This window comes from Syngnathus floridae, chromosome 13 (assembly GCF_059516105.1).
Source record: "Syngnathus floridae isolate MCC-2025c chromosome 13, RoL_Sflo_1.0, whole genome shotgun sequence".
Taxonomy (NCBI): Eukaryota; Metazoa; Chordata; class Actinopteri; order Syngnathiformes; family Syngnathidae; genus Syngnathus; species Syngnathus floridae.
Genome location: NC_142425.1, coordinates 12,584,121 through 12,604,527, shown reverse-complemented (window position 1 = coordinate 12,604,527; position 20,407 = coordinate 12,584,121). Strand labels below are relative to the sequence as shown.

General features: G+C 45.3%; 1 protein-coding gene and 1 long non-coding RNA gene across 13 annotated transcripts; one reads left to right on the top strand and one right to left on the bottom strand.

Annotated features, from left to right (window-relative positions):
• Positions 1-29: 29 nt before the first annotated feature.
• Positions 30-20,377, bottom strand: kif1aa (kinesin family member 1Aa). 11 transcript variants are annotated; one of them, XM_088393922.1, is made up of 51 exons: positions 20,112-20,373; positions 18,245-18,416; positions 16,139-16,212; positions 15,881-16,063; positions 15,652-15,717; positions 15,391-15,569; positions 15,214-15,325; positions 15,052-15,129; positions 14,912-14,977; positions 14,802-14,819; positions 14,640-14,718; positions 14,483-14,561; positions 14,086-14,228; positions 13,775-13,813; positions 13,011-13,144; positions 12,767-12,846; positions 12,612-12,687; positions 12,139-12,218; positions 11,931-12,037; positions 11,781-11,861; positions 11,505-11,685; positions 11,369-11,441; positions 11,212-11,302; positions 10,996-11,144; positions 10,750-10,928; positions 10,505-10,675; positions 10,048-10,338; positions 8,800-8,918; positions 8,651-8,736; positions 8,344-8,473; positions 8,018-8,180; positions 7,817-7,907; positions 7,620-7,738; positions 7,459-7,514; positions 6,613-6,721; positions 6,469-6,535; positions 6,311-6,395; positions 6,129-6,234; positions 5,310-5,336; positions 4,987-5,070; positions 4,831-4,857; positions 4,125-4,239; positions 3,920-4,053; positions 3,653-3,860; positions 3,385-3,570; positions 3,166-3,237; positions 2,968-3,089; positions 2,746-2,889; positions 2,476-2,668; positions 2,289-2,407; positions 30-2,215 (listed from the first exon to the last, which is right to left on the bottom strand). In XM_088393922.1, the coding sequence occupies exons 2-51, from the start codon at positions 18,348-18,350 to the stop codon at positions 2,173-2,175; spliced, it is 5,520 nt and encodes a 1,839-aa protein (XP_088250048.1). In that variant the 5' UTR covers positions 18,351-18,416; positions 20,112-20,373; the 3' UTR covers positions 30-2,172. The 11 variants fall into 11 exon arrangements, with proteins under 11 accessions (XP_088250048.1, XP_088250057.1, XP_088250050.1 ...); XM_088393931.1 differs by lacking the exons at positions 4,831-4,857; positions 4,987-5,070 and adding an exon at positions 7,175-7,381 and having other exon boundaries at positions 20,112-20,377; XM_088393924.1 differs by lacking the exon at positions 4,831-4,857.
• LOC148388944 (uncharacterized) lies at positions 15,133-16,908 on the top strand. Of its 2 annotated transcripts, none has more exons than XR_015862076.1 (3): positions 15,133-16,117; positions 16,201-16,294; positions 16,593-16,908. It is a non-coding gene; the product is annotated as an uncharacterized LOC148388944 (long non-coding RNA). The 2 variants fall into 2 exon arrangements; XR_015862077.1 differs by having other exon boundaries at positions 16,514-16,908.
• Positions 20,378-20,407: the final 30 nt, after the last annotated feature.

Here is a 20,407-nt window from a genome sequence, read left to right as displayed (position 1 = left end):
CCACGTATAATGATATAACCAACGCCATGTACGTGTTGCATCATTATTTTATTTTGATTCCATATATGACAATGTGTTCCAGTGCAAACATACACGCACAAACATTTGGACGCTTAAACTCCGACGCTCGGAAAAAGACACACACTGAACTCTACAGCCCATTTACAGTAAGATCTCGGCCGCTTGATGATATGATACACACCTTTCACAGCAATTGTGTTTATTATATACATTGCAATGTCGTTTTTTAAAAAAACAAACAAAAAAAATAAACGTGGAAGCACAAAAATTGCTATTTGTCATTCAGAGCAGAGGGCGATAGAAAATGGATGACGGCTAAAGGGTGCATATAACAACAGTGGTGGCGCAACACACGCTGAAGGTCATATGGGAGCAAGCACTTGAGTAGTGGTAGCAGTTTAAAAATGTGGTTTATACATTCAGTGTTGAGTGACTGAAACAACTTTGGTTGGATCCAGTGTGACACGCATGAAAAGCCCTGATGAAGCACTTGTGTTGAAGAGGAGAACATGCAAAGTTGTAAAATGTCAATAAGTTGCATATGAATGAACATGTACACGATTGTAGGCCTTGGACAGTGATTGTTATTTAACTTTTATGGACACTTAATTGGAGGTGGAACTTGGTGTGAATGGTTTAAAATGTCAATTGTGGTAAAATGAAAAGAAAAGGTGTTTTGTGAGCGTGCATGCAGGTTGGCTGATCTGATGCACACTCAGTACATGTTTAAAAGAAAAATCTTACATTTCAAATTTTAATTTGGGCAGGGGCAGTGAGCTGAGTAGAATACAGCAGAACTTCCTAAGTCCATTAAAAAAGGGACGATGTAATAATTGTTAAAATATTTCTAATAATAAAACTAAAAATAATAAAATATAAACATAACATTTCATTTAAAATTATTCCATTTGTAATGAATATTTAAAAATCGAACAAATCATTTTCCACTTTGGAGATTCTGCTATATTCCAAATATTAAAGTGTAGACATAACATATGATGATGTGGTGATGAAGAGTACAAATAGCAGCGTGAAGGTTGTTCGATCGAACGCAACCAAGAGGCACTACACGTCATCCATATGCACTTAATACAAGATATATATATTTAAAATTTTATACTATTTCCTACTTGCCTGACAACTTAAAAGTTGTGGAGGAGATTCATTCAAGTAAAGTGTGGTTGTGTGATTATTTGCAAAGCAACATGGGCGGGAGCGTCTTACAAAGTGCCGTGTGCAGAAATTGCACCACTTTATAAATATACTGTAAACGTCTTTTGTCAAGAAATAAATACATGCAGACAGAAATAAATTAGACAAAAATAAAGGGAGAGGTTTGAAATTGTGAGCATGACTGTGGCGGCGGGCGCTGTTGTGTCGTGCGAGTGCAGATGTGCAAACATGATAGGCAGCGTGTGAGAAAGTTTGTCAGAGAAATGGAAAAAAAAAAGAGAAGGTTATCTGTTAAAGACATTTTGTCCGCATATAGAGACAAAAGTATTAGGACATGTTTATCAATTAATCGGTCAGGGGGTTGAAGGAAGTTCCCAAAAAGCATGCTGGACAGTAAGAAGGAAAATTATCTTCATTAACGGTGCAATATGTTTTCCAAATGAAACATTTTTCATTTCCTATTGGTGTCCCAATACTTCTGCTAAAATTGCCTCCCCTCCCTTTAAAGATGAGTCGATGTCCCAATACTTTTGCAAAAACCTCAAATCATCTTTTCCGCACGTCCCGACACATTTGTCCGAATTTTATTTCCCGCTGCTTATCTGTCGGAATCTCGTTGTCCAAATGTTCTTGTTTCCAGGCTGTGCCAATACTTTTGAAAACTTTTATCGCAATACTTTTGTTCACGCTGCAAATTTCTGACTTCCCACTCCAGTTTCCTCACGATACCCAAATAGTACCTTTCCCCAAACTTCAATTTTCTTTCTTCCTCGCACGCACACAGGCATGTACTATGTATAAGGCCGGATGCGCCACTGACACGACGACTACATGACATCACCACACGTATGGAGTCTGACTACTGGACCGATTAGAAAAGTCTTGACACGAGATGGCGTCGAGGAACGCTAGCAGAGCGGAGGAAAGGGGAGGGAGGGGTGGGGGGCGGTGGTCTATGTACACCTCAAGTCTTTTCCATCACATCCTCATCTGTCCCACTCGTCTTCTGGACAACTTGGATCTGAGGGACAAGGGGTGGGAATTAGCATGTTAGCATTTCATCCGGTATGCTAGCATTCGATCATCTTACATACCTGATAGTCCCCGCCAGGAGAGGATTGAAGGCATACAGCCAGTCGTGCATGTCTTTGTCACTTGTGGCTTGAAGCAATATTCCGCGGTGTTCCGTGCACACGGCAAACGTGTTGGGGGTCTGTCGAAGAAAAATAAAAGATTGAAAGGTGGCGAGGTGTCTAATTAATACGAGATGACGGGTCGGACCTTGAGCATGGCCTGCTGGTCTTCGCTGTATTCGACCTGCGCCGAGGAGAGGTTGAGAATGGCGCGCTCGATGGCGTCGCGCTCCGTGTTGTAGATGTAGACGTACGGCCGGCGCACCACCACGTAACGCTTCACCCAGCCGTTGGTGTGCGGCTCCAGGAAGTGCAGGTAACCTTTTTTGGACACGATAGGGCTGCGACGCCAGAAACACGTTTGTTTTTTTTTAGATCTCTACACACATATAATGTTTTCTTCTATTTCGCAACTCACCTGACTCGGATCTCTTGGATGTCGGGGACAAATCGACGTATGCGAGGTTTCCCTTCCGTGGTTGCGCCCACGCACTTCTTGGCTTCGCCGTCCGGTTGCGCTTCGGGACTCGGACTGACGGCGCGAGAGCGAGGAGCGGGAGGTCTGCAAAAAAAAAAAAAAATCACGTATTTCCCATTGTATTTATTTTAGCGTATGCCGCAAATCTACAAAATGACTGACCTGAGAGCAGCGTTGTCATAGCAACCCTCCACCAGGGAAGGGCAGGTGGACGAGGGCGTGATGGTGTTGAGGGCAGAGATGGAGGCCGAGTCTCTCAGCGTGGTGACGGACATCTCTGAGATCTGCAAGAAATACGTTAGGTGTCTTATGTGAGGATCATGGTGACAGGAAGCGGCCGTGGCGTGGAACAGGAAGTACCTTGCTTTCGCTGGCGCTGACGCATACGTGAGTGTATTCCCTGTCGAAGGAGTGAGTGAGCAGCCGCAGACACTGCGTGGGGAAAAAAAAAAAAAGAGCAAGACTGAGAGTGAGAACAGAAATCTTTTGATGAATTTATGTGAAATGTGTGTTAGCGTGGCAAAGTTCATTACATTCTGTTTATTTAGATCAAATCTGAGAATTGGAAATGTAGGGAACCTTGGTGGCGAGCTCTCGTTGCCTCTCAGTGGTGATGTCAGATGCGGCGCAGACCTCCGGATCAATCCGGGCGGGCGGAGACGGCTCGCCTGGATCCTCCAGCAGTTGCTGAGCCCCCTGACTGGCCAGCAGTAGGGTGGACTCCAGCTTCTCCCGCAGCAGCAGGAAATGTTTGGTCTTTTCCACCTGACAATATAAGTTTATTTTAATATTGTTGTATATTCAGGATTTAATTGATTTTTAAATGATTTCTTTCTTTGTGGCTTACTTCTTGAAGCAAGCTGAGCTTGTCGAGCTCCCATTGATGCTCGAGGATGAGGCTGTCGCTGCGAGGCCGCCAACCGGCCAGGTTCTCCTCGCCGCGGACGTACGCCACCGACGTGTCCAGGACTCGCCGCCTGCGCCGCTGCATGCCCGGACTCCCCGCGTCCGCCAAGTGGCACAGGCTCAACTCGTACACGCCTGTCACTCGGTTTCTGATGATGATTATGATGATGTGAGTTGATGATGAGGCGACAGGTTGTTTCAAACTCACCCATCGGCCGCTTTGAAGCTTCCGGTGCCGAAAAGGTCCCGAATGGAACGCGAGGCGGACAGTTTGGTGTCGCGAGAGTAGAAGACCATGCAGACATCTTTGGTCACCACGGCCGGCTGCGTGCATTTCTCCAGCTAAAACAAAAACAAAAAGCAAACATTAGCACCCTGTCAACACTCGAGTCCATCATTCACACCACCATCACCTCCAAATAAGCCGAGAGCGTCATGTAGATCTTCTCGCCGTAGGGGGTGACTCTGTTGAGGAGCAAGGAGTTGTGCATGGAGCTGTCCCACGCCGCCTCGAAGCGGTAGAACGTCCTGAAGGCGATCAAGCAATATGAGACACTGACAGATGCTATGCTAACGTTACTCCACGTGGCGAGGAAACGACGACATCATGCCGATTGACTGAGATGAAGCACAAATGAAGTAGAGGGAGCATGGAAAGCCGTTTGAGTAATTTGTCCAAATCCTAGTTGTCCTCACTAGTGAGACAACTATGCAGGAGAATAAATGTATATTATATAAATAATGATTTTTTTCTGGAGCCACTTTTGGCCTAGAAGTCTGCAATTATATCTTACTAATAATTGCACTCAACTAGTAACATTATTAACTAGTAACATTAGCTCAAATGGCTTTCCATTAAGATCTTTGAGAATTTATTCGCTATCCATGTACTCGTGCCAACCTTTCCCTCACTCGAAAACAATTTTGGCGTACCTTTAGGGTGGCTACTTCTTACCAGTGTATGTTACTAGTGCTACGAGTGAAACCCGAGATGTTAACCAGTAGTAGCAGCAGCACACCGTTGCCAGTTCAGTTTTCCCTTCACTAGGAGTACATGGATCTAAATGCTCAAAGGTTTTCCAGAGACGAGTGCGAGTGAGGCAGAGGATCAATCAATACCTCGGATCAAGTCCCCGACGGGAGATGCTGTGAGGAGGAAGAGATGACAGAGGAAGAGGAAGAGTGAGAGAGGAAGAGGTCGTGTGACAGGAAGTGGGCTGTGCTAAACTACTACAAACTATTACGCTACTACTAAGTGGTACAAGCAACACACACCTCTGACCCCGCCCCTTGCAAAGCCGGCCATGCAGATCATCAAAGTACGAAGAGAACAAACGTGAAACAGCAACACAAGTGGAGCTGATGAAGAAATGATCATGAGGGCACGAATGAACAGATGAAGCGTAAAATACAATACAGTGAACCCACCGTATATTGTGCTTTTCATATTACTAAACATTATGTGTTAGCATTAAGCTAGCAGACGTTTAATAGCCAAAATGACATCATTTGGTTGAATTTATTATAGGTGTGCCAACTGAGATCACACGATAAACGGAGGTTCACTGTATATAGTTGAAAAGTAAAATGAAATATACCTAGGCATGTCCGAATCAAGAAACTGTCTGCAAAAGGCAAATGAATAAAAATAAAAACATTCCATTAGTGGATTGGAGAGAGAAAAACCATTAGCGGCCATTCAAATATTTTGTGTTAGTTCCTCAATGCATTGCAAGCTACTAAAGAGCAGCCGGTGCTGGTCAGGCTAGGCGGGTAGCTTGGCAAAGAAATGGAATCTCCCGCCCAAAAATATGAAGTTGTATTCAATATGGTCAACACAATGTATACATTTTATATTTGTCTATAACATGGATGTCAAATATAAATTCCATTAGCATGCTAGGTTAGAGGCGCAAAAGTAATGATGATAATAATGGGCTGATGAAATGTGTCTTTTCACACACCACTCTTTAAATGTTAAGAAAAAAATACAAAACCTCAGATAACTCCTTTTTCAGAACATATATTTTTTGTTGTGACGCTACGAAATGATTGCATGTAAAGTAAAACAAAAACATGTGTGGAATATTGCTTTTCCTAAAATATGACTAATCATTTTCAAAGATTGTTTGTTTACAAAATTTAGCATAATTTTAAGCCAAATAGGAGATATAAAACAAGTGACGAAAAAATGTAAACAACCCATTTAAATCCGCATCAAGCAGATTAATTTTGCAGTTAGCCGACATGACGCGTGACGATGAACGGGATGACAGGCGTGACACGACAAAAGGTCAAACGACAAATGTTAAAGCTCGCACAGCTAGCTTGACATCATATCACGGTGACCATTTTGCATTCAAAGAGCTTTTCGTAGCCTCTCTCTGTGATGACGTGGCCGCTAACACCAAGTGTACCTGTCGTCGTGCAAGGGCCTGACGTAGCCGGCAGACAAAATGTTGAGGGACAGAATGTTGGGGTCCACGATGCTTTCGTCACATTCGGGGGTGTTGCGGAGTCGCCCTGACGTGGAAAACAAGTGCACCAATAAGACAAAAAAATGGTATACGCACAACTGTACGATGCAGCTCCAACGTACCCACAACGAGCTCTCGCACATCTCTCCATTCAATATCGCCGCCGGACTCGTGCACGATCGTGACAGTGATTCTCCTCTGGAGACCCTGCGGAGCAACCACAAAATTTTTATTTTTCTGAATATTGAACTTCTTGGTGGAGGGAAGCAAAGAAACCAACCTGGTGCAGGAGGAAAGTCCCATGACAAGGCATTCCTCCTCTGTGGTCCACCACAGCAGGGAGGTAGCTGAAAAGCAAACATAAACATTTTATTTTGAAAGCCCACAACATTTTATTGTGAAGAGATCCTAACAGATTCCTTACTCTCCGTTGGCTTCCAGCTCACAGATCTCAAAGAAAACCATCAGGTCGTACTTGCAGTGGCACGGTCCTACTTGCGGGCGAGCCACCGCCGTCAGCTTGGTGGCCGGAACTAAACAGGAAATAGGAGAGGTTAGACAGGAAGTAGAGCGGGCTTGACAGGAAGTGATGTCAGCTAGTCCTACATGGGAAAAAGAGAGGGAAGAAGACAGGTAGAGCGGTCATGGAAAGATGAAAACCAAACAATATTCACACTTCATTCTCATGACTTGATGACTTTCCTGGAAAAGTAATTGAAAAAAGTCTGGATGGTCCAAACGAGGAAGAACAGGGGGAGACGAATCACACCCGACACCAAAAGAGCCAGAATCCAAGCGACCAATCCTGACACATCAAACAAACCCTCTTTTCATGTCACTTCACTTATTTGTTCCTTTTTCTGAAAAATGAAACTGGATATTTTGTAGCTGTTATTTTTTGTAGGAGACCAAAATAAAGATCGGAAACCAAAGTGAGTGACATTGAAAAAAAGTGTCAGGATTGTATGGGATTATCGTGAACCAACCGGGCGTCTGCGCTTTAACAACAGAACAAATGGAGGCGGGCACGGCGGCCCACGCGGGCTCATTCGCTTCCATCAGAAAAGAAGCGGCCAGGCCCGCGGCGGAGAGGGCGTGGCCCGACAGAGAGTCCACCAGCGCCCCGTTGAGCGCGTCGGGCACCAGGTGTCGGATCAGTTCCAGCGCTTTCTCCTGGTTTTGCTCCGGGTCCGCTGCTCACAGCCAATGACACCAACATGACCGACATCCACAACACAAAAGAGTCAGCGCTGGGTTTGGTTTTCTTTACCTGGTTTGGACAGAGGCATCACACGGGGGAACTGTCTCCTACAGGGCCGCAGTGGACTATGGAAAAGGAAGAGGGTGTTATAAAAGTATTTAATAAAGCGTGTTTATAATGATCATTTTCATTCGTATTATATGTTAGCATAAAGTAGCATGTTGGGCTACCTGATGACATCTTTACAGAGAGGAAGGAAAGCTTGTTTCTGGTAGTGTCCAAACACCTCAAACACGATGGGCTGAGTGCTGATGTAGTCCACGAACGATTTGGTCACTTCAACGGCGATCTGAAAAGAAAGACGAGCTAGTGATGAACTGAACCAAGCTACGATGACACTTCAGCATCGTTATCATCGGTTGGTTACATTCTGTACGTGGTAAAAGCCCAGCGGGGGTCCACGGCCCGGGTTCTTCAAGGGTTCCGTGGAGAAGGCTTCATCGTGTCGGTGGATGAAACTGTGCACAAGAAAATGTACAGAATGTAATAGATTTAGATCTAAAATCAGGCTTTTCTTGGAGATAATATAACTTTTACTTTTGAAAGTAAAGGTGGAGGCATGTCTTACTTGAACTGGCAGAAGATGTCAGCATACTCAGCGGCGATGTTGGATGCTTGTAGCAGAGTCACACGGAAGGTGAAAATGTTCCCAATCTTCAGATGCTCCGCCGTCACGTCCACTTGGCCGTCCAGTCCCGACTTCACCGCTACGTCGTCCATATCACCACCGGCTGTCATCAATGCAAAGAAAACATTAGACAACAGCATGGATTCTTCATTATCGTGGAGTCCCTCAAAGCTCTGTCCTTGATCCACTTTTATTTTCATTGCACATGTTCCCGTTGGATCAATTGTTTTACCCAATAATTCCTCACCACTCAGCCCGACTCTCACATGTGTTATTGTTGACTTCATCGGCCGAAGGTCCCGTCTCCGCACTCTGCCCCTCGCCCTCCACAATGCGAAGCTCCTCCTGGGATACTCCAGTACGGGAAAGTCCGGCTGTGCAGGACTCTGACTGAAACTGCGGGAAAAATAAAACACAAAGGTTATTTGTCATTTGCAGAACTCTAAACTGAGATTTTGTGCAGCATCAAAGGTTTTCCTGCACGTAAAACCCACCAAAAGAAAATAAAATGATTCCACTGTATGCTACATGCTACGGTAGCACCTAATTGCTAATTGCGTGTTGTTTACTTACCTTTTCATATTGTTGATCTTCAAAGGAGATCTTGGCAGTGCCAGACTGTCGCACCCCTGAGCCGTAGTCGGGCGCTTCCTCATCGGCTGGAGGGCGGAAACGACAACATTTAAAGCCAATCACACTTTTGACCCTTTGCTGAGTCTTACCCGATATGGCCTGCACGGCCACGCGGAGGAAGCCCTTCACGTCGCCCTTCTCGCTCACGACGGCCACGCGGTGAACCAAGGGAACGCGGTACAGCAGGTTGCTCAAGTACACGAATGACCTGGACAGGAAATGGGAAACAAAAGGACAAAATGAAAGCGTCAAATGGGACAAAATGAGAAAAATCACAATACAAAAAACACTGAGCTGCAAAGCAACCAAACACAAGCTGGGACTGCTCTTGAGCGATGGCCATGGCTGCCCTTTACTTTTGCTTTCATTCTTCATATTTTAAATTTTTTTTTTCAACTTGTATTAAGTCAGGGGTTATCAAACTGTGGTGCGTCCAGTGGGTCGGCCAAATCATAATGTCGTGCAATGGTAGAGTAATTACTTCTGTATTTGTTTTTGATATTTTACCAAATAAAATGGATTTCAATTATTGACACGCCAAGACATATTCAAGTAATTTGAACAACCTGATTTTTTAAAAACTGGAGGAAATTGCCTAAAATTTGTATGAAATGTTTTCTATACGTCGTTTGTCATATAATGGGACTGCACCACATGTCCATGTGCTAATTTGAGTGGGTAGACATTTAAGGGTGTTAAAACAGAGAGACGGCGGGCGGGGGGCAGGCTTATGACAAGATTGGTGAGGTGTTAAGAAAGGCATGCTCAGGACAAAAAAAACAAAATGAAATAATGCTTTTTTTTAGACGGTTAAATGACAGATCATCATCATACGGGGGGGGGGGAAGGGCGGGGCAAACACGGCTCAGCCACACAGCCGACCAATTAAATTAAAAGGACGCCTCGGGGAAGGCCGCGAGGAGGTCACGGACAAAACAAAAAATGAAAGGCCTTGTGCTCTGGCATGCCTAAAAAGAGACGGCTGAGGTCGAAACCAGCTCTTTCAACTTGAGACGTCAACTTCCTGCCTCGTCGTGATTAGACATGTCAGACGTGAGGAAGGACACACGCGCGACACAAGCAGGTCGCCGTTGCTTGGTATGATCCCTACGATTGTTAGCGATGAATATGGGGACAGGATATACAGTCGTTATAAAAATAAAAAGCCCAGAAATGTCTACTCCAGCATCAGGAAATTAAATCGGAAGACCAAACAAGCAACTGTAAACTAAGTGACTTGATTATTAATTCTATGACACGCCTGTCATTCGCGTCTCAGCGTGAAAGAGCTAGTTTCGCCCGTCAGCGCGTGCTCTCTCCCCGTAAACCTCACCAACCTTCCCACTACACTGAATAATGGCGAGCGGTCGTAAAAGGGATCCTGGCCTTCGCTGGAGCCTCGGCACAGTTCTCGCTCCTCCTCCTCCTCATCATCATCATCATCCTCCTCCCCCACCAGCTCCGAGCTCGGCTCATCCAAAAAGATATCATCGTCCAGCTCCTCCGATTGGTCGTCCTCGCCGCGAGCCTCCCGCTGAGGGGAGTCGGTGGTCTCGGAGGCGGAGGGGGTGGGGGACGGGGTGGGGTCGCTCATGCGCTCACTCATGCACGTGTTGAAAAGAGGATTTCTGGGGGAAGCGGGTTAGTAGAGAGAAAACACACTGAATATGGATCGGCCCCGCCTGTTAGTGGACGCGCACCAGGACCGGATGAACAGATGATTGTCAGATGATGAGCCTTGTCCAACGTAGGTAAAAAAAAAAACATTTCAAAGGGCTCGTGTTTCGAGCGTACCTGCCCACCAGTCGGAACCACGGGAAGCGGTCGTAAAAAGGGTCGCCGCCCGTCGTGGTGCTTTCACTGTCATCTGCGGTGACATTGGAACGCGTTGAGGAGACAACGGCAGTGGCGGGGGGGACCTCGGCGGCACGGTCGTACATCTCCCGCATCAGATCGAGTCTTTGCCTGCAAAGTTGGTTTTGCTCAATAATACGGTCTTGGCAAGTTATTATTACTCCTACAGAGGGTCATTTTAAAACCTGAGTTTTTCGAGTGTCCAGTAGTGAGTGGCTCCATTCTTCTGGTCCTGCACCTCCACAGCCACGATGGTTTGCGGGAAGATTCGCCTCTCACGGTCTTTGTCTGGATCGGGAGGCAGCAGGTCCGGCGGGAGTGGCGAATAGAGGGTGTCGGTCAACAGCACGAACTGGAACTGAACCTGCCGGGCATAAAGGTATGACTTGTTAACATCATGGTGGTAAAGGGGAAGGGGGGGGGGATTTTACCTTCTTTTTGAGCTCCACGCTGATGGCGTTGGCCTCCTTGAGGAAAATGGCGTTGCCCCACAGGAGGTCCCGCAGGGAGGTGAACTGGTAGCAGCGCCACCTGCGAAAGCTCCACTCGGCTAGCTCTCTTTCACGCTCGCTCCACTGGACTGTGAGACCAAGGTCAAAGTTCAGCTTTTACCCTGGTGACATACAAGCGTCCGTTTATTGCGTTACCTTCTTCTTCTGGCTCCTCCTCTTCCTCGGGAGCTTCTGGGTGATAAAGATCCACCTGCTTCTGAAGAGCCTCCAGCTTGCTCTCATAATCCTGACAAATAAAGTGACCACAAATGAATTCGTAATTCAAAAAATACCTTTGCAGTTGTAGACGTACCAGTCTTTGCTGCTCCAGCAGGTTGTTGGCCTCCTCTCTCTCTTTGCGATATTGATCCTCCAGCTCTTGCAGCCTAATCACAACCATTTTTACTTTCAGACGTTCATTTGTACACCTGCGCTCCCCAGTGGTTTACCTCTGCTCCATCTCTTGCTTCATGTCGATGCCTTGCTTGTCCAGCAATTCCCTCTGAGCAAAGGCCCAGTCGACAGGCTCCACGGGGGTCTCCACGCACGGGGTCCTCTCCCTCTCGGCTCGTGCCTGCACTGGGTGGTTGAAGCGGAACACGTGGCTCTTGCCCAGGATGATACGATTTCCTAAGTGTCACAGAGGCACCAAATGTTTAACCGATCTAGTGACATTTATAAGAATCCATTCTTCAGACAATGAGAAGAGACCCCATTTTCCTAACCTGATTTAAGGACCGTGGCCTCCGTCACTCTCTTGCCGTTGACGTAGGTCTCGGCTCCTTCGCAGGGCTCCAGGACGACGGCTACTTGGCAACAAAGACAGCAACGAGGTGAGACGACAACCACTGGTTCCAAACCTGAAGATCACTCACTTTCTCCTTGCGGGCCAGTGGAGCTGGTGAAAGTGCAGTGCTCATCTATGATGAAGTGGCCGCTTAGAACGATGTCCTGGCGGCTTGCGGCGTCCACGCGGCCCACCCTGGAAAATATTTTCTTGATGAGTTAGCAAAGATGAAGCCATTGCAAGCTACAGTTAATTTATAGATTAGCAAAACACAAGGGATTCCTCGTTCATCTTACCTGGTGATTCCATCCTTGATGTAGTAGAGCAAGCACTCGGACATGAGAGGGTCCTCGTTCAGGTTCACCAGATGAGGCGTCTGAGGGGGAAGATAAAAAGATTTATGTGTACAAGTCGATTTCTGTCTGTCTCTTTATGATCCCTTTAAGGATTACGAACATTATGCAAACACTGCATATCACAGCGCCCACACAAAGCAAACATGCAGATAAAGCGAGTTTTATCTTGTCTTCAAATCTGTCGGACAGTTTCAGGTCTTGAGATAAAACTTAATGAAGGCCAGAGACTGAAAAGCACCCGCACACTTCTCAACTACAAACCTCGTTGGGGGAAAACAGGCCGACAGTGTCAATAAAAACAGCCTGGGGCTTTCTGTGGGTGTCTGACGGCTTCGGGGACGGATAAAGAGGCTGTTTATTCTTCAAATGCGTCAAAGCACTTTGAGGTGTCAACTCAGTGGATGTCTGATTACCTTCTTGGGGGAGAAGACACCGACTGTGCCGCCGTCCTCGCGCATGGCCACGCCCATTTCGGCTAGAAGGGCCTCTCTGCGGATGAAGGGCTTGAGTTAGCCGCAACATGCTAATCGTTGCATATTACGACGCTCGACGGGAATTCGGAGCTCACCGTTCCATTCGAATGGCTTCAGTCCGACGAAGTTTCTCTTCCCACGTCTCGTTGAGCTCGGCGATGATTTTCTCAGTTTCCTAATGTTTAGAAAAAGCAGCAGAAATGCTTCTGTTTGTTTGTTGATAAGATGACCTAAAATGTCCGCTTCAAAATGGCTGACATTCGGCGCCTTTTGACTTTTTGAGACTTTTTTCTAGACAAATCTTGAATTGGATGTTTTTAATTCCACCACCGCACTCACCTTCAGACGTTCGATGGCCTCCTCGTTAGCCGGGCTGAACATGATGCGGTCGTGCAGGCTGGCGATGGAGCCGGCGCGGCTGGAAAGCACCGACAGTGATGGCGACGGACTCATGCCTGTCATGGCGTTGGTCACTAGAGTGCGAGAGACAGAACAAGACAGAAAAACCTTTGATTGATAAATAATCAATTCCTGTACGATTGCTTTTTCGGTGTGACAAGCAAGCCATCAAGCAACAACAGCAAATAAAGATGGAACACTTGAACCGCCAAGCTAAAAATAAACAAGCTGCAGAAAGCATTTTGCTCATTGGCCATTTCAGATAAAGGAGGATTACAATTATCACAAATGAAATAGAACAGCGAGGCCATTTCTGTGACTAATTAGCAGTACTTGTCATTTCAGTTGTGCTGTAATTGTTTTTTATTTATACAGCTCAAAGTTCTTGACATGTTTACTTTCCACCAAAAAATGTCTCTGCTTTTTTGCCCCAAAACAACGTTTTAGTGAACACAACCCATGATCTACAGCTAAAGAACAATAAAAGGTTCAAAATGGGGAATTCTACTTTGAAACCGGCTATACTGAACCATAAATGATAACATCAAGAGAGCATGCGCGTTATCTCTGCTGCACTGTGACATTGCAAATTGTGTGAGGGTCATTAAAGGACACTCGGAGGCTGGGCAAAACACAAAATGAAGCTCTGACGTTGGAATGCAATGCAAAGCTGGCGGAAGAGAGAGAAACCAACAACAACACACGTTTCAAACCCTCAATCTCAGCAGCAGTGCCTCGAAATGCTTGGAGAGAGACACACAGGGAGAGAATAAGACAAGTAGCACTGGCTAATGACTTCCATTCGGCAATGCTTACATCATCCGACATTACGGTAAACCTTGTGCCGCAACATGGCGGCCAGCACTGAGCTGTACTGGAAGTGGATGCGGCGCGATTAAGAGTAAAAAGCGGAGGTGCGTCCTAGCGAGTCTTGTTGTGTGCTCTGTTTAGCACATTTCACATTAGCATAAAACTAGCGGACTGTTGATAACGTTTAATAATAATGTTTGCTCACTGTCGATGATGTCCCCCAGGCCCTGGGCTAAGAGCAGGTCTTTGAGGCGGGACACCTCCTCCTTCAACTCGCGCACCAGCCGGTTGTTGGGGTCCTCGTTGATAACGGCGTTGCAGCGGATTTGTTTGGCGCGGTCGGCATACCTGTGTTTGTGGAAAGATAGAGCATTTGTCTCTTAGTAAATTACATTTAGCATCTGCTCCACTTATATACGGCGTTCCCCAGGGTTCAACTTTGGGCCCTCTTTTCTTTGTATTTGGTTATTTAAAAAAGCCTGGTATCTCATTTCACTTGAATGCAAATGACGCTCAAACTTATTTGCCAAAAATAATGTTTGAGCAGGATTTGAATCTTTTTTATTTGGACTAACTGAATTGGAGTAGAAATGAAATTTAACCTGAGTGTGCTGAGAGTCTCGTCATAGTTGATGTCCGCCGGGCTCAGAGCGGCCACCATGGCTGTGCGAGAGTTGCCGCCTGATGCAAAGCGGAAAATGTGACATTAGCTCACTTTAAATGAGAAAAGGCGCCGATGAACGGTTAACTGAAACCTACCGAGATTCTCTCGAAGCAGCCAAGTCAGCACCGAATCGCGATAAGGAATGAAATTTTCCACTTTCTTCTTCTTTTTGTTCTGCAAGTAAGTTTAGGCTCGGTTATTACTTTTACCAGGTAGCTTCTTTATATAGTTAACAGAAAATCATTTAATTGGTGTACCTTGTTTGATCCAGAGTCCTGAAATGAAGCCGTGAGAACATCAGAATGATTAACACACATGAATAAAAGTGAAAAGATCGTACTCGAGAGGATTTATGTACAATTCTCACCACTTCTGCCAAAGCGGAGATGACTTTTCCCAATGTGGTTAGAGATTTGTTGATGTTGGCTCCTTCCTGTGACCCAGCACAACAATAATTTGAATGTGTTTAGATCGAAGGCGAGACATTAGTGGGGAAAAATGTCCTACCTTCAGCCTGGTCCCTTTGGCTCCAGTGGAATCAGCTCTCTCGCTGCCTGCTAAATCCACCAAACTGATTTTACTAACCTGAAAAATTGAGGAGACTCCGGTTCAGAAAGTCTGACAAGGCTTCTTGGTATTATCAAAATGTGGTCACTCCACAAAGTTAACCTTCTCAGAGGTGTTTTCGCTGTCGGCGTCATGGCGTTTCTGTGTGAAGATGATGTTAAAAACGGCATGCGAGCGACTGCTGGTCTCGTTCATGTTGGTAGCAGCCACCGTCCTGTCAGGAGAAAGAAAGTCGTTAGCAGAATGCTTTCTACCATCACTGACCGGGATCTGCTCTACCTGGCTTTGTTGCCAGAGTCCATCAGGTCCTGAATGTCATTGTAGGAGGTGACGGCCAACTTGGACAGGTCCTCCACGTAGGGCCCCATCAGCGGATGCTCGCGTACCCGCAGGTTGCCTTTGTTCTTGGGGTTGAGAAGGTCGCGGACACGCTCGCAGTAGATTTCCATGTAGCTCACCTACGAAGAGGCAGCAGGACGTACAGACAAATAAATTCACAGCACAATGTTGTGGTGCATCCAAACGTGGTTGGGATCTTACCTCCACAGAGTAGGACATGCTGTTGTCTGCGTTGTCATTGATTTTGGTAAAGAGGTCTTCACAAAGCTGGAAGCAAGAAAAAGATTTGTGAAAATCAAATCCTCTTATCAAATCACAATAAAGGGCTTGTTTACAAACGGTGCCATCGGAAATAGCTCCATCTCTGACGTGTGTGTGATGTCACAGAGTAAATGTTTACATGAGTCATCACTTCACTACACATGCGTACCAGGGGGATGATGCCTTGTTGATCTTTGACGTCCTGCTTGCCCATCATGGTGTAGGACTTGCCAGCGCCCGTCTGGCCGTAGGCAAAGATGCAAACGTTGTAACCCTCGAAGGCGTGCAGCAGCATTTCTTCGCCGATGTCTTTGTAGACCAGCATTTGAGAGGCGTAGTTCACATCCTCGGGCTGCCGGTGGAAATGAAAAGATATTTGTGAAGATGAGCAGTTAACAGCTTCAAGGTGTGTGTGTGCGTGCGTTACCGTGGTGTGTGACCAGTAGGAATAATCGAAATTGAAGCTCTTGTTGTCTTTGGCCTGCTTAGGGTTGATGATGGCTAGGAGACAGAAGGATAAGGAGAACATGTTAGGAAAAATATGATCCATTCAGACATTTTCTAGAAGCCTAACAAAAAAAAGGTAACAAAAATTCAAACACATAAAACCTATTTTAAATCAAAATCGAAAAAAATAATATGTAAATGATATCTAAATAAAAAATACATTAGAAATAGATTATGATTATGATTTTCATTCAATTAAAAAAATTAATTCAATGAGAATAAAAAAAATGTTTTGTAAAACAAAACATTCATATTTGTCATGATATTTTTACAAATTGTATTTGTTAAACATTAGATGCGCTATATGGGTCAGGGGGAAAAAAAGGAGGGGCGGAAACCATCCAGTAAAACCTATTACAAGCCTGTCAATTTAGAAGATGAACGTCGCTGGCTGGAAAGAGAAGCACCTCGCTGGCCATTGAGGACGTGACCTAGAGCGGAGGATGTTCTAATGACTCGCTGCGCTGACGTCATTCCCTTCGTGGCGCTCTGCCGGTGACGCCACTCTGAGCGGCGCTATTAGCACGCCGAGCACGTCCTTCCGTGGAGCACGCATTCATTTTTTTTCTTTTCATCAGCGGGCGTGGCAGCGGCCGAGTGCGCCTCGCTAGCAACAGTTGCTACCCAAACTAATGACACCCAATAAAAGCTCCATGTCAAAAGTATTGTTCACTTTTTCAAATTCACTTTTACTTGGCACGCCCCAAGTTTGTCATTTTGCTTTAAGGGTTCTTTGGTTGTTTCAGAGCTCTCCAACAAGAGGCCTCAGTTTAGTGCTTTGCATTTTAATTCATCTCAGCGTGGGAGAATCACCCCCCCCACCTCTCAACTCAATAAAAAAAAAAAGATGTCTGCCATTCTCCTGCCATGTGGGAAGCAGTCTGTGGACCAGCATGGCAAAAAAGACGACAGGAAGACAATGAAGCGTTTATATGCCGACGCTGCCACTGCAGAAGGAATGAACTCGCTCACATCCTTTTGAGACACACACACACACACACACAAAAACATGTCTATGGATGAGTCTTTGTGTGAAGCTGCATCGCAATGAACTTACAACATTGTGGCTGTGACTTCATTTTACAGTTATATTTTGGAATGAAACAAAAATCAAAAAAAGTCACACAGCTGAGAAGTTTAGTCAGCCGTGACGCGACACAGGGGAGGGCAAGGGTTTAAATTGGGCCAAACGTTAAATATTTCACTGGGCTTCATTTATTATTGACGTGTGGCTTTAGCTCGGCAAGCAGACGACATATCCAGTGTCTCTTCCCAAGACAAAGTAACGTGTACTAAGACGCACCAAATTTGGTGCTGACAACATGTACGAGTTAGTCATCAAATGCTGGCTCATTTAGGACGCATTATGTTGCCTGTGTGTGATGCTTTTGTAATAAGAGCGACATTTTAATTTGATTATTTTTTTTGTTTTTAGTACAGGCAGCACGGGCGAGGGGGTAGCACTCCTGGAGAAAGATGCACCAAAGCACTACTTTTACTTGACCAAGTCCGATCTACTGTCAACACTTGATTTATATCAGGATTTCTTTTCTACTGCCTTGCTTGATGGTTTGTCTGCCATCTTGTGTCCTTTTAGGGTGTTTTGGAAAGTGCACCAAAACAAAAAGTATAGGTGAGTTATTCAGGTTAAGTTACAAAAAAAAAAAAAAAAAACATGCAATAAAATCCACAGGTAGCAAATCATAATATCAGGAGAAAACCAACACAGGCCCGGAGAGAACATGCATATTTTTATTTATTATTTATGAAAAGCGGCGCTGCTTCGATCGATCAGCCATCAGTCGTATCCGGACGATTTCCGTGGAGAAGTACGTGATCAAAAATAAGAGAAAATCGAATTTCCTTCCCTAAGTAGGATGTCATTAAGGGAATTCGAAAGGTGAAATCCCACACCGACCGCGACAACTCAACTCGAAATGCACATTACAGTTATTGAACAAAACACAGTTGCTGTTCCGTCCTGAAACGAACCCTCGATTGAAATATGGGTGTGGTTACTACTCACTGGTGGTGTTTCCCGACATCTGGATGATGCATTTGCTCTCTTTGCTCATCTCCCGAGAGTTGAAAGGGCGGACTCGGACCGCCACCTTCACAGAGGCCCCTGACATGGTGCACTGCTTTTATTAGCACCCGGGGTGCCCGTTTCTTGCTGACTTATTTGGACCGGCGCAGCTCTGTGGAGGGAATCAAACAGGGAGTCCTGGTTAGTTTTACTGTCTGTCAATAAAGAAATAAACATAATAATAATAACACAATAGACTAACTCGGTTTACTGACTTAAGGGACTCCAGTAAATCGGATTTCTTTAGCGCGTGATTCGTTTTAGAAAGCACATTTGAAGATGTCCTGGTGGTCCTGATGCAACCTTTGAGGCGGATGTTTGGGACAATGGCGGAGCATGCATGGTCAGCTGCTGCCATGGCGATGGTAAAGTAACCAACAAAAGAAGCACAGGCCCAGCTCAAATATACGTCCCGGGATTCGAGCCACACATTCCTGGACCGTGTGGAACTTAAAAGCCACAATGTGTGTCGGGAAAAAGTATGACTCATCCCAATCCAATTAATGACGATCCTTATCAATAGCAGGCAGGATGACGCAATTAAATGAGTCTACAGGAAGCATTCAGGAAAATTGGCAATCGGCAACTGAGTATCTTAAAATGTCATCTTGCAAATGTCACATGACCAAACGAAAGCAGATGAGCTGTGATTGGTCGTTACCTGAGTATCTGTGATGTCATTTTCAGGGGACAGTAAGTGGCAAAATGGCCGAATTTTGAAAAAAAATTGCTGCTTAATTCATATTCCACAATCACAATAATAGAATGTTGTGTTTAGATTGGTGGAATAGAACTTTTTTTTTTTTTACTTGACTTCCCTTTGGTTATGTTTAGTCAATCACATGTTCATTTAAAGTCAACAACATGCATTTTAAATGTCTCTGATTAGGCCCAAATAAAGTTGAGCAGTTTGCATAGTTAAGTAGTAGTTTTTATATTCATTATATGTGAGTAGCTACAATTATAATGAGGTTGGAGAGTGAAACGATGCCTGGACAAAAGTAAATGGACACCGCTAGGGTGTTTTCTGTCGAGAAGGCGTCCGCTTACTTTCCGCTCTATTCAGGTTTTATTTCACCAAAAGGGCTCACTTGGACGGCTACTCCCTTGATGCTGGCTAAAATGACATCTAGTGAGGTATGCTGTCACGTCACGCTGGATTTTTTTTTTTTTGCTGAGTCATCACAGTTGTTGCCTCTGCCAAGCAGCACCTAAATGAACATCATGTGCCAAGCATTCAGACTGTTAAGAGTGGCATCTTGTTTATGTCAGTCACTTGGTGCTTAGCATAGCCTCCACACACAAACAAAGATTCGGTGTATTTTCTAAACTTAAAAATGATATTGAGTCTGATTTTAGTCTTTGTTTTGCCCCTGTAATGACGATGCAGGACAGTCAGGGCGGTCACCGTGTCGCTGGTGACAAAAGGCTACAGCACTTCATGTCACTCCCAACAAATTTTAATCATTTGAAGAGAAAATAACACAATTATTTTATAACAAATAACCAGTCACCGGCAAATGTCATTTATAAAAGAAATGACATGTTGATTAATATAATTCGGTAGACAATATTATTTTAATTTAACCCTCTAAACTGTGTGAACATTACTTTATGTTAATATCATACATATTATACAATAACAGGTAAACATGACAAGTGTCCCGGGGGAGGCGGTGGCAGCCTCCTCAATGGCCGCACCCTGAGCCCACGCGTCCTTCGGTGGGATTTAAAAAGCACAAACAGAAGCACCAAAACGTACACGAAGCGCGGAATAAAAGTGAAATATTGATCAAATGGTACATACGTGATGTTAGCACCGAGTGTGGGGCTCCGTCGTATTTTCAAATGGATCCTTTCCGCCTACTAGCAGCCTCCATCAAGACGGAAGGACTCGGTGTCCTCTATCGACCCGGGAAAGGAGGTGCCTTCGCGGGGTAGGTGGTGGCCGTGTGGGCCGCCGTCAAGATGACTTGGGTCTGGGTGGTGGCGTCCAAAATGGTTGTGTCGGAGGAGGATGCTGTGGCGAACCTCAGGGCGGTGACGTCACCGCCGAGGGAGGTAACAGCATCAATGCGGTGGTAGGAAGAGCGCGGAGGGGGA

Coding starts and splice junctions, on each gene's coding strand:
- kif1aa (XM_088393931.1), bottom strand. CDS start 18,350: ATGTCAGGGGCCTCTGTGAAGGTGGCGGTCCGAGTCCGCCCTTTCAAC. Junction 11,442..11,504: donor AAGCAAGAGATGGAGCAGAG/GTAAACCACTGG, acceptor GGTTGTGATTAG/GCTGCAAGAGCTGGAGGATC. Junction 3,861..3,919: donor AGCTTCAAAGCGGCCGATGG/GTGAGTTTGAAA, acceptor AATCATCATCAG/AAACCGAGTGACAGGCGTGT.